The following is a 13403-nucleotide window of genomic DNA, read 5'->3' as shown; positions in this document are numbered from 1 at the left end:
TTTTTATTCTTAAAAGGGTTGCCAAATCTAACATTATTATGAATTATTGGCAAATGAATGAACACATTTTTATTTGTTATTTTAATACCCACAGGCTAACTTTTTCCAAATAAATAGAAGATACTAAGCAATATTTTTTTCAATATTTTTCAACATAAATATGTTCTGACTGACTTTATATAAAGGTTTAAGAATAAATTTATTTCTCATAAGAATTACACATACATAATTCACTTACTGAAAAACAATATGTAAAACTAAGATTAATAATTAGAGCGCACAGATGTAGGTATATAAAATAAACACGATTAGTCAACTAAGCGAAACATAGAACATATTACAAATTTATATGTTGTACAATACAAATCGTTTATTGCTTTGACAAAAAAAAATACATACAAAGAAGTTATACATATCTTGTATAATATTATTTTAACCAGTTGTCAAGACCTTCCTTAAACCAAATAAAACTTTGCAGTTTTGTCATATTAATATCTAGCTATATGCTCTTTGAAATTGGGATCTAATAAAACAGTATTTATATTATATTATAGGTGTGGCAATCGTTGTCCTCGTATCTTTTGGTTATCTTTTCACAGATAACCTAGCTTTATTATCTGATAAGCCAGTACCAAATCGAGCGTGTGTGCAAGTGGTCATGGCAGGTTTGAGCAGAGATGGCCAAGGGCCAATAATTGGAAAATTGGAGTCACAAATATATTGCATCAAGTATACGTTGTTTTGCTTCAACGTTGTATTGTGGGTAAGTTTGAACTGAGCTGTTTACTTTGAATTAGAGGCACGTTCTCACGGTTCAACATTTGTTACTCACTTTAGTTGTAACGAATCGGAAAATTTTATTTCTGCGAATATCTGTTTTATTTAATACGATTATTGTGGGTACAAATCCCTGAACAGATAGAGTTGTTTAGATACCACACATTGTCAGATTTTACTATAAAACGTTTGGCATTTTCTTTCTTATTGGACATTTTAACTCAAATCCTATAGCTAATGAATGTTTTATCCTTATCGTCCTCACCTAATTTATGAAATATATAAACACGACAACCATAAACGGATGTTTTTGTAAAACTATGAGTCATTTTATAAATACCTCAATGTAATTTATTTTACTTCGTCTGTATTTTGTGAGCTTGTGTTATATGAGGAGTAAAGTTCTAGCCTGTACAAAGCAATATACATTGAAATTGAAAGAAAATCACGCAGTTTTTGCTTGAAAAAGAAATAGCAATATTTGTGTGAATATTGCTATCTCTATTCAACGCTCTGAAATACGGCTCGTTATCAGTTAGATTACACTTGTTTTCTAAGTATAGTTTATCCATTGTTTGAGTCACATTTTAAACGAGGTATTTATGTGTCATCTGTAGATTCATAGTTTCATTTCTTGTAAAGACAAGCATGTATAGTGAAGGTCATGGAAGTGGATGATCCAGATATTCCTGCCGAAGCAAGAGTTGCTTCGGCAGGAATGTCTGGATCGTAGCAAGTGGAGCTCCATGCTCTCTTCCTAACTACACCTTTGGTAAAACGGCGTGAGTCTATAGATAGAAATTATTAAAATACTACAAGTTTCTAAGGAAAATGTATAATATTTTTTCATTGTATGTAAAAAATGTTCATTAAAAATTTATTAAGTTAACATGGCTTTTACACATTAAGAAAACACTTTTTAAACGGAATGAAGCCAGTATTATTATTATAAACTTTTAAATTTAAAATTATATAAATAATTATAAGTTTATAATAATAATACATAGCTTCAATCCGTTTAAAAAGTGTTTACTTAACTAATATTAAAAAAAAACTAGTGCCGCATTAATTTTTATAATCACCAACGATAATTTAAAAAATTTACTTTCATATGTTTTTACTCTAATGAAGCCTTTAAAGATACTTTTACTAAATATAACAAAAAAGATATAATTTTATGTGGACAAGAAAATTAAGGCGGCTGACGGTAATTTTGTACACAAAAGGGTAACCTAAGTTATTTCAAGTTGGTTTGAAAAATACGCCACCATATTTTAGGCGATTCTGGGTCTTTAATAACTTTTTAAATTCTATATTGTGACATTATTTAGATTTTTAGTATAATAACTACTGTATCTGTATGAAGGTTATGCATTTGAATCCATTACGCAAATGGATTCCTTGACGAAAAAAGTTTTAGTATCAAAAAAAATCTAAATTCAAAATCATTTATTCACATAGTTAACACAACGTAGTGTATGAAGGTCAAAAAATAAATACATATGAAATGCTTCTAATTTCGTAAGAGAAGAACTGGCAATAAACTCTCCGCCCATCTCTTTAATCGCCAAGTTTTTGGTACTATGGTAAGTATCATTACACATCGATAACAATGAAAATAAAATACTCATCGTATTTAATACAATATATTATGAATAGGGTTAGGTAGTATTTGAATTTTATAATTTTAGGTAAAAACGCGTGCGTCTTTTATTCAAAATTATTTGCTTTTCGCGAATGTTTTTACAAAAGCAATCCATATCTATAAGTAGTTATCAAAATGTTCTGTACGTACCAAATGACTGCTAAAATAAACGCATGGATCCCGTTCATAATTTCTACCCGTATCTATCCGTTCCAAGGCATTAGTAACACGTGGTGTTGGCACTAAATCCTCGTACTCCACATAACTTCCCGCTCGATACAGGCAGTTATTAAGCCGAGTTAATTAGCAAAATTAAACATCACATCCCCATTGTGGGGTTATGTATAGGATTGCTCGGAATTAAATTGTAATGCATATTTATTGCGTGAAACATATTGTTAATTATTACATTAGAGGCATTCATGTAAATTAATTAAGTGCTGTGCTATGATACTTGTTCATTCTTTTACAATTAATGAAATTTTGTAATAATCTTAGTAGTCATATGGTAAAATGAAATAATTGTATTATTTATATTCATATCTATTATAAGAAAAGCCTGCTGTTAAACTTTATCTAATTTAACCAATTTCTGTAATTGTACTGTAATAATATAGTAGATAATTTTTCGAAAAATAAGGTCATAAAGAAGTTTCACTTCTTACATGTGTACACATGTACACATTTTATTATTATTTTCAGGACAAATGATAGATAATCATTATAGCATATAAAAAACACTGAATTTAAGTAAATATTTAAAATATATTAAAATTGTGTTAGTATTAAACAATATACTCTACAAGTTTTTATACTTCAAACAAAATATTACAGCAATTTATGCTTACTAATGCTAAATAAATCTATTTTAAGGCTATGATATAATTTTATCTAGAGGTTGTGCCAGTTACAATGTGAATTATAAAATTTTAATGTAATGATAATAATAAGATAGGTATAGTTACGTTATTTCACTCAAATTCAACTTCAGGACCTAAGTCGCCAGGATCACTGTCAGGAGAATGTAAAAATAAAAGTTGCATTTTAAATATAATTTTCGACACGAATGATTTTGAAAAATCACACGCTACATTTATTTATTGGAGCTGGCACAAAACGGGCAGCCGCTCTGCAAATTGGAAAGTGGAACTGACGCCAAAAACCCTAAGCGTCAACTGTCAAGCATCATTCAAACTTGCACTCGTTAAGGTGCAGTGCAAATGAGAAATAATCGCTGTATCCTAGTCGCTTTCAATAATTGCCTTTTGGATTTGTGCCAAGATGAATCGTGCTGCGTTGGAGCCGTAAATGGGGCATAGTAAATCGACTTCGTTTTAATTGTTTTACGTTTGAATTTTTTTGTATATCGTATGGCCTGACTTCAACATAAGTTTTAAAGGTGAAGAAATCAAGCCAAATCGTGAGACTTAAAATTTATGAAAGTGTCATAGAGTAATCTTTTAAATAGTCTGTGGATTGTTTCTGTATTTTTGGTTGTTATTGTGGTTGGACCGTTTTATTCATAATTTTTATACATTATTAGCATTTAAAACCACACATTAGACCGCATCTCACTTAACATCAGGTAGGATTGTGGCCAAACGTCTGTATAAAACGGTATGTTATTCATAAATAAATACGAAATACAACCGGTTTTAGGAAATCAATGTAAAACATATAAATAATACTGTGTGGGCCAGGGTATCCAGAAGCTATATCCAGGATGCTCCCTTCCCTCGGTGAAATAATATGCGCTGGTTCGGCTTTTGCGTATCAGTATAATAAAAAAAGGAAGCGATAAGACTAAAACTAGCACTTACGATCAACAGTGGCGTATCTCACTCCAAACACTGGATCCTTCAATGATGAATAAAAAAAAGTAAATCATTTATGGAATGCGGGATATATTTAGTGCGCACGCGACAGCGGTTAAAATTTAACTCCCTTGCGCCATTACGCCGGGACACCACCTACCATCTCCGGTTCGTGTGTCAAAGTCAAATCGACAATTGTCATGCTTCTTTGATTGACATCGAGCGCAAACAAATTCTAAAAAGGGCACGGTCATAGATAAGTAGCAGTTGGTGATGAAATACAAGGTAACAGTTTGTATTTCATAGACTACAGAATAGACGTTTCTCCTGTCAAAAATAATAATGAATACTCTTTGGTGATAGCAAGTTTGTGGAGCTAGCATTTAAATTGTATTGTAATGATACAATGTGTGTAGAAAAACGTAACAATTTCGTTACCATGGTTATGATACTACTTCTCATATGAAATTCTAATCTTCGGTATGTAGTGATAATCTTGGTAACAACTTCATAACAAGGCCGTTTATGTTTGAAGGTAATTTAGGTTATTTAGAACGCCAAATAACACTTATAGAAAAATTGACTTTCCATGTTTCTGCCTACAAGACTATACAAAAAACTCAGGTTTGTATCGCGCTGCCCGATCATACAACTCCCAATATTTACTTGACTTGTTTAAGCTATCGAGGAATATGGTTAAAATGAGTATTAACAATATCCATAGCGCAAAATCACACACCTTCACGTACATACCTTCATTTTTACACCATCACACAACACAGCCAAATTAGGTATTACTTAGTTAAATATATATGTAAACTTTGGCTATATTTTAGTGTAATTGTTTTTTTTCTTCGTTATTAACGTCAAATCGGAGTTCAATATGCGGCACTAAATCTCATTTCTATATCACTCCCTACAGTTTACCCATTATTATATAGCGTTGACGTTCATAATTCAAATTCGATTTGTCTAGAGTTGTACGTTTAGTAAATGAATTGATTTAATACAAATCAATACAAGAGTATTCCAAAATTGAATGCCAAACGTCTTAGAAACCGCCAGCAGCCTTTAATGTTACTCAATCAAACTTAACCGCAATAATTGAACCCGGCTAAAGCGTAACGTGTTTCTATGGGCTTCACTTTTAATTAATCTTCGTTAATCTTACACTGAATTGAATATAGAATTATTTCAAAATAGTTTAACTTTAACCCCGCCTAATAGAATGATTAAGAATAGTTGTCTTTGGTCTACAACACAATTAAATAACATTCTTAAATGTGAATAAATACGAGTTCCAATTATTGCAAGGGTTATTAAAGCAAATGTTTTTATTTATTGATTAATATTAATGTGTTTATCACACGTTGATTTTGCGCTCTCTAGGTGAAAATTTATTATTTATTTATTTGTTGTATACATAATCTGAAATAGAAAAGAAGTTGATGTGGTAGAAACACAAACTAGACGCAGTTTTTCTGTCCACCAGGTCGTTGAACGGATATTAACAAGTAACTTATATACTAAGGCCAGTGACATATGCACTATAACATTATTACCATTAAAATTGCACGTAAAACGTCACAAACCAATTGAAACATTGACGCTCCATAGATAGCCGATGCAAGAAACCTGTTCTTGACGAGAATATAATCATCTCATTCGAATACAGGATGTATTCCTATATTCAAATAAGAATTAAATGTAGATGATGTCTGATTAGCATAATTTTTATTATGCATAATAATATAATTGAATATAAATATTATTTAATTATTATGATTAAATATAATTGTTTGATTTATGTAATAATTTAATATTGTTTCTTGTTATATTAGTAAGATGTACTGGAAGCGAGTTTATTAACTTTGGAATAAGATAGTCTAATGTTTTTTTCCAATGTAGATTATTGTATTTGGGTGGTAGAAATTGGTTTTTTAATTTTCTACGTCTAGTTTCTAGTGTATTTTAATTGTTTTAATGTATTTTTCTGAAAAGTAGTTTTCATTTAATAATCCTAGCTGCACTTTCTCTTGTATAGATATAATTTTGAAAAATTCAAATAACTTTCTGAAGTCCTCCATATATTGTAATTTTAATTTTATGGGAGCAATTGTTTTTAAAATGCGTATTTGTATTGGAAATATTTGATTTAGATAAGTTTTGCATGTTCTCCCATAGCTTGAAAGTCCATAATGGATTCCGCCAGTGCTTTTTGTAGTTGTAGCAGAGTTTTAAAAGGTATTTTATTTTGTATTATAGTGAATTTGGCAAGTTTCGCTCTTAGCCTTTCACAGACAGAATTGATGTGCATTTTTCAGTACATTCGGTCATCTATTGTAAGCCCCAGGTACTTGTATTTTTTTAAATCTATGGCGCATTACATTAATCACAGTAAAAATAACAGGGCAGGAGGCTCGCGTTATGTTAAGTCATACCGCCGCCCATGGACTCTCTCAACACTACAAATCTCGCGAGTACGTTGCGGGGCTTTTAATCGCGTTCTATAGCATGTACTATTTGAATTAAAAGTTCAAAAAGACAGTAATAATCCTATGTATTGGAAGCACAATAAAATATTGTCAGAAATAAACGATTGTTTTAAATCTTAAATTCGGCACGTACTGGGTCCCCGGTGTTGCGTAGAATAGATAAAATCGTCTTCCACATAAGATATTCAAATCCCTTAAGTGCACGTTGCGGTTGAATTGCGAGAAAAAGTCCCATTTTGAAGCGTTGTAAAACTCTTTATTATTCCAGCTCTGCAGGTATTCCAAGATATACAACGAAAACGGTCCTGACGTTTATACGGCTCGAAGCCACTTAATGCTTATAATCTCCGCAAAACGGTGACACAATGAATAGTTTCAGAATAACTAGCATTTTACGACAATCCCCCAGTTCCTGATATATACTGTGTTATAAAATTTAACGTTGAAAATATTCACGTATCTACATTGTAATGTCATATTCGGGCTTAAGAGACGCCGCTGGCGTAGTAGACGGTCTCACTGCGAGTTTTTACGACGCCATAAATTTTTAACATCACAAAAAAGTCTGTCTTTTGGCTCGAAGAGAGCAAAACGAAATACATAAGAGACTTACGACGCGAATATTTAATATTCATTTGGTAATGCTTTTGTTTTTGTAAATCAAATCGTTTTGTAAGCACAAAATTTTTACCGAGATAAAGTATAATTTACAGATCCAATTCGTACGGTTAATTTTTATGGAAGATCATTGCTCGTAAAAGCAAGGCATACAAGCTGAACAGCGCAGCCAATTTCGATAGCTCCAATTTTTCTTTATTTCAAATTTATTAGTTAGTCCAGCTTCGTTCACAGATTGCGCCATTTATCATCGTGAAAGCGTGTATCAGCGAGTGTATTCGAGCATTAATGGCGGTACAAACCCGAGTATTATATGATTTTTCCAGCAAACCGTACAAACGTACGAGTCAACTTTCCGCGTCATTTGGCTTGGCCCTAATGGATTGCGAACAGAGTTGTTGTCTCGACAAAGGTTTTTGCAGACAAAGTATAATGATGCGTAGATAAGGCCCTTTTTTGTTCCGAAGATAACGCAGAGACTATAGGAGCCGCGACCTAATTCCTATTTGGCTTGATTACTCAAAGACGCGGCGATTACTCGTTCGGGCTCTGACGTGTAAATCATATGAAATTCACGTTCTTTTTGTATATACGAATCGGGTAATAATATTTATTTTAGCGTGGCATATTTAATTTTTACTATGCCTTATGAAATGTACACTTTATTCTTTGCTAAAATTGTATGCAACTGGGTTAGAGCAATTAAAGTTTATTGCTCTATAAAAGTTATAATCGCATACCTGTTTATCCACACAAATAAAGGCCCTCGCTCGTAGCATTAATGAGATTATAAAACTTTTAGATCCCCTCATATCTATGGTGTTTTTCCCATTCGTAGTTTTATCTTTTACGTGGATCAGCGAAATTGGCTAACTTGCAACGAAGTCGATTTATCAAATAGTATACTCAACTTTTTCCATAGAATATCTTGCTTGCGTCTTGATGTTACACAAATAAATAATTGGTTATAATATGAAGAGTTACTAATAGATAGTTTTTGTTTTTATATTTGTAATGAAATAATAATAATAGGTTTTATTTTATCTCCATATCCTTAATGTATATTTTAAATGTTGTTTGATAGTTGGTATTTACTTGTAGGTAATTTTAGTAGTAAAATGTTAGTCGTCTGTGGATATTGACCCCTCTCTTCCAGAAGACTATCTTTGCCAATAGTTGCACCGTCTTTTCCTTTTATTTCTATTAAGTCATCAGCCCACCGTCTTTTTGGCCTTTCCACTCTTCTTTTTTTATGTAATAGTAGGCAAACGGGCAAGAGGCTCACCTGATGTGAAGCGATACCGCCGCCCATGGACACTCACATTGCCAGAAGGCTCGCAAGTGCGTTGCCGACCTTTCAAGAATTGGTACGCTCTTTTCTTGAAGGACCCTAAGTCGAATTGGTTCGGAAATACTTCAGTGGGCAGCTGGTTCCACATAGTGGTGGTGCGCGGCAAAAAATGCCTTAGAAAACGCTTAGTTGTGGAATGACGGACGTCGAGGTGATACGGATGGTATTTTGTATTTTGCCTTGAAGTCCTATAATGAAATAATTTTCCCGGATGATTCCTTCCATTGTGTTGTCCTTAATGTCTATCTATTGACCAGGTATCTAAACAAAATATATTTTAAAAGTAAAATTATATAATTTTTACTAACTGATTTTAATCATAGTATGTATAGCCAAGAATTTTAACTAGCAAACAAAAAAATTGACAGATTTTGTGGACAATTTTTTTATCACTAGTAATTAAACAAAGTTTGTTCCAGCTGTTCGGCTTATCTATCTTCGCACTATGTTTGTGGATATGCGTGGAGCCAGGATTCAACGAATGGATGAAGATACTTGAGTTACAGAAGTTCTTTATAGGTATCTACATCATACTTATCGGAACTCTTGGTATCATGGTCGTCGCTTTCCTTGGATGTGGTTCAGCTTTGATGGAAAATATTAAATTGCTTTATATTGTAAGTAGCGGAACACGTTTATTAATCATTATTTATGTTAATAATATATTTAAATGAAGAGACAATTTAAGAAAGCATTTATTCTATACTTATCAGTTACCCATATTATTATAAATATTACAGAATCATTAAAAACTTAATCAAAAAAGATTCAGACAATTTAATTAAAAACAGTCGTTATGTATAATTAAAAATAAAAAAATAAAGAGCATTCTTCATTTCGTTATGATACAATGACTAGTTGTGTGAAATGCATGTCCATAACGTTGAAATATTCAGTTACTCATTTAAAATTGAATATATTTTCATCACGAGCTAAACATCATAATTTTGTTTTCTAGTATATAGCTTCACAAATAGGTCTGTTTGTCTTCGGCCTCGTTGGAGCCTGTGTTCTACTGGACTTCTCGACTTACGATTCTAGTATCCAGCCCATTATTAAAGATGTGCTTGTTCGACTTATTAATAATCCAATGCATGAGGGTAGCCGAGAAATTTTGAGGATGGTACAAGAAGGAGTAAGTGTTGACATATATTTTAATGGGAAAGCATGGTGATCATATATTTATGTTTACGACATACAGAATGTAATATTTTATTTATTTTATTTTAGTATTAAGTTATGCTAGATCGAAAAGTTCCATGATGTCGCAGTTAAGAGACAATGTATTTTAATATTCGTAAAATTTTATCGGTTAACATGTATGTCTAACAAATATTATAATTTATTTATATAACAGAAATTAAACAAAGTTGGTTCAGAATCCTAATTTAGATGTAATACGAAAAAAATAGATCTAACATATCTACGGAGAACAATGCATTTGATTGGCAAGCAGGCAATCAAATGCTTTCATTCTACGAACTAGTCCAATCAGTGAATCTATCAGGTGAAGAGGCCAATCTGCTGGCAAAAAGTTCGATCTCCCAAAGCATATTTGCTAAATGGACGGTTGACTTCGAAAGAGGCCTGGGGGACTGCACTAATCTAATGACGTAGGCCGTCCAAAACTTAGTGAACTGGGTCAATTGTCTTTTGTAATCTTTCAAATGGATACACTTTACATACGTTTTTAAGTTTCTGAACCGATTTTTCTGTTTTAGTGTGGAATTTCGTTTTAAAATGCGACTTTTCATGTGTAATCAAAAGCAAAGTTGTGACGCAAGATATGTTTTAATATTAGTAGATGATAATTTCGGGTCCTTCAAGAAAAAAGAGTAAAGACCGCACATAAAAGGGCGGCAACGTACTCGAGTGTTTCGCCAGTGTCAGCGACTCGGCTGATGTTAAGTGACAAGGTTGGTCGTATCACTTAACATCAGATGAGCTTCCAGTTTATCCTCTTTTCTAAAAAAAAAACGCTAACGGGAAACAAATTATGCTTTTTTGTACTCATGCTGCGCTACTCGTGTATACATTAACATAGTAACCCCCAGTAAAATGAGTGTGAGACAATAAGAATATTTTTGTTAGATTGGTTGTTGCGGTGCTGATGGTCCCATGGACTACCTCAACCTGAACAAGCCTCTGCCCTCTGAATGCCGTGACTCTGTGACCGGAAATGCCTACTTCCATGGATGTGTTGATGAGCTCACTTGGTACTTGGAAGGAAGAACCGGTTGGTTAGCTGGCATTGTCCTTGCCTCTTGCATGATTTGTGTAAGTATTAGACATCTTCATTATCCATTAGAACAATTTAAACATGGCTTTTCCAATGTCAATAACCGGGTTTTTGGTGGAACAATGCTATTACAGGTAGGAATATAAACTCGACTACTGGATTTAAAAATGAAAAGTACTTATAAAAGTAAGGCTTTACCATTAAGGGACTTGAAACTACAACCTTGCAATCTAAACTAATACACGCGAAACTAAATTGTTTGCTTCACGCCTTACCTAACAATTAGTAATTTGATTTATTTTGGTCTAATCGTACTTATACCTAATACATATGTATTAAACTAAATAAATATGGAAGCTGTCAACAATAAAAATGTGTTATTTGTACAATTACAATTGAAAAGTTTACTTGATAATTCAACGAGTCTAGTAGAGAAAATGCCTCAATCAGATTTATGAGCTTCAATAGTAGATAATTAAAACTTATTTATTTCAGATTATAAATTCTGTGATGTCCCTCGTGCTTATTCAAGCAGTGAAGAAGGAGGAGGAGGAAGCGATAGTTTATAAAAATTAATTAAATTTAATAAAAATATAGACTAAGATTTATTATATTTTTAGACGTGACGTATATCGCATTTTAATTAACCACCGTTTTATAATAAGTGTATTGATTAAATTTTAAACACCCAATCGTATTTTATTGGTACTCTCTCTCTCTCTCTTCTTATTGTTTGTACACGGTTTTACAATTACGCCAAGCATAACTTACCTTTTTAAAATTTTGATTTTTTTTTCATTCTCTGTCAAATATCTTAACCACTTGATAACTCTTAACTAACGACTAAGCACTACTGTTAACCTAAAATTTACATCACCCTCAAACGGCAATTTATGTAAATACATTAATTAAACCAATATTAATTTAGCAGTTACCAACGTATATTTTTTATTATTGTATGTATGTGAGATCTATTGTTTTTGAGAAAAAAATACACGTGTTAATAAGCAAAACAATTGACACACATACGAACCAGGAGAGGTGAGAATATAAAAAAAAAAAAAGTTGCGTTTCGCTTGTGATTGGTCGTAATAACGCTCACATGTCAAGTGTCAACGCGCTGTTGATGACAATCGGCCCTCAAGTCGCTGCGCTAAGATCCATGCAACTACTTCGAAGTCGTGCAGCTTGGAATATCGCGGCACACGACATCACCACGGCAATCACGGCATTTTGTATGAAGAATTCGGATAAGTCAAGCGTTCACGAATTTACAGATTTTTAGTTTTTAAAATTTGTATCAGAAGTAGTGTAAGCTTAGTAATACTTTTGGCCTTGAGGACGTGTGATTTTTTGTTACAGTGGAGAATAAAGTCCTACCAGCTTATCTTAGTTTCGACGACATGCAAGTCGCCAGTGGCCTTACATCGTTGATTGGACGCAATAAATTGGATTACTAAAAGCCAGTAGACGATTAAACGAGCTGTGGGTGTTAATCGAAAATATCAATAACTTAAAAATTATACAACTGTATCGCATTGAAATGTAAAATATTACACCAATATCGCATATGAAACATTTGCCACATTTAGTATGAGCGGAATGTCTGTTATCAAATTTCATTGAACAATTAAAACTAACGTTATCAATAAGGTAGCTCGCACTATCGGAAATGAGTTTCCATTCGTACATGTATCGATACTTTATATTTATGCAAGTCGCGGCTTTGTTGAGCTGGTAATTTCGATATTGATTTTGTTTTGTAAGTTTATGTGGGTATTTACTACCCCTTAGTAAGGCTTAGAAACATAATAATCGTATCACATACTAGCGACATGTCACAGTCTGTCACTTGATCAATTAAACACCTAAACAATATTGGTGAAATCTCACTAAATTCTGTGCAGTATTTTATAGCGAACAGACGTTTATATATAATGTAAAAGGTACATATAAGATGTCACTGAGCTTCAACTCTTAGCAGCGTTCTTGAGAGACGTTTTCATTCGACTGTTTTTTATCAGGACGTCCAGTGTTATAAGCCATAAAGGTTAATTTGACAACACAATACGGTCCGACGTGTGTCACGAAAAGCAATATAAAAAGTCTTACTTTATTTTGCTCGTCGTGAACATAAACGGAGCAATCCATTTCAAGTCGTCTATTAGACTGGCTGAAAGCTAGATGATTCTCTTTTCAAAAAATTAATTTAAAAATAGAATGCCAAACAACTTTATGAAAAAATAAAACCAGCCACCACATGGATGTTAAAACACACCGAACAAAAGAATATCGTACAATGCATCAATACAGTTTGCCCGTTGAATCAAATAAAAACAATGTTAACCGTGAAACACTGATTCTTCACTTTTGACGGTTCCGCCCTACACAGCAGTCCATTTCCTTGACATAACAACCAGCGTCGGGACGGAAGGCGCCCGTTGCTTGTATGAATTTATACAGA

At 32.8% G+C, this 13403-nt stretch overlaps 1 protein-coding gene across 1 annotated transcript; it reads left to right on the top strand.

Moving 5' to 3' along the window:
• Positions 1–615: 615 nt before the first annotated feature.
• Positions 616–11624, top strand: LOC123712555 (tetraspanin-2A). Its single transcript, XM_045665713.1, has 5 exons — positions 616–763; positions 9120–9317; positions 9659–9835; positions 10792–10977; positions 11435–11624. Exons 1-5 carry the CDS (start codon positions 659–661, stop codon positions 11513–11515), a joined length of 747 nt encoding a protein of 248 aa, XP_045521669.1. The 5' UTR covers positions 616–658; the 3' UTR covers positions 11516–11624.
• The last annotated feature ends 1779 nt before the right edge of the window (positions 11625–13403 follow it).

This window comes from Pieris brassicae, chromosome 7 (genome assembly GCF_905147105.1).
Source record: "Pieris brassicae chromosome 7, ilPieBrab1.1, whole genome shotgun sequence".
In the NCBI taxonomy this organism is placed as follows: Eukaryota; Metazoa; Arthropoda; class Insecta; order Lepidoptera; family Pieridae; genus Pieris; species Pieris brassicae.
Note: the sequence above shows the minus strand (reverse complement) of the source record. Positions and strands in the feature narration are given on the sequence as shown.

Coding starts and splice junctions, on each gene's coding strand:
- LOC123712555 (XM_045665713.1), top strand. CDS start 659: ATGGCAGGTTTGAGCAGAGATGGCCAAGGGCCAATAATTGGAAAATTG. Junction 9,318..9,658: donor ATATTAAATTGCTTTATATT/GTAAGTAGCGGA, acceptor TTTGTTTTCTAG/TATATAGCTTCACAAATAGG. Junction 9,836..10,791: donor TGAGGATGGTACAAGAAGGA/GTAAGTGTTGAC, acceptor TATTTTTGTTAG/ATTGGTTGTTGCGGTGCTGA.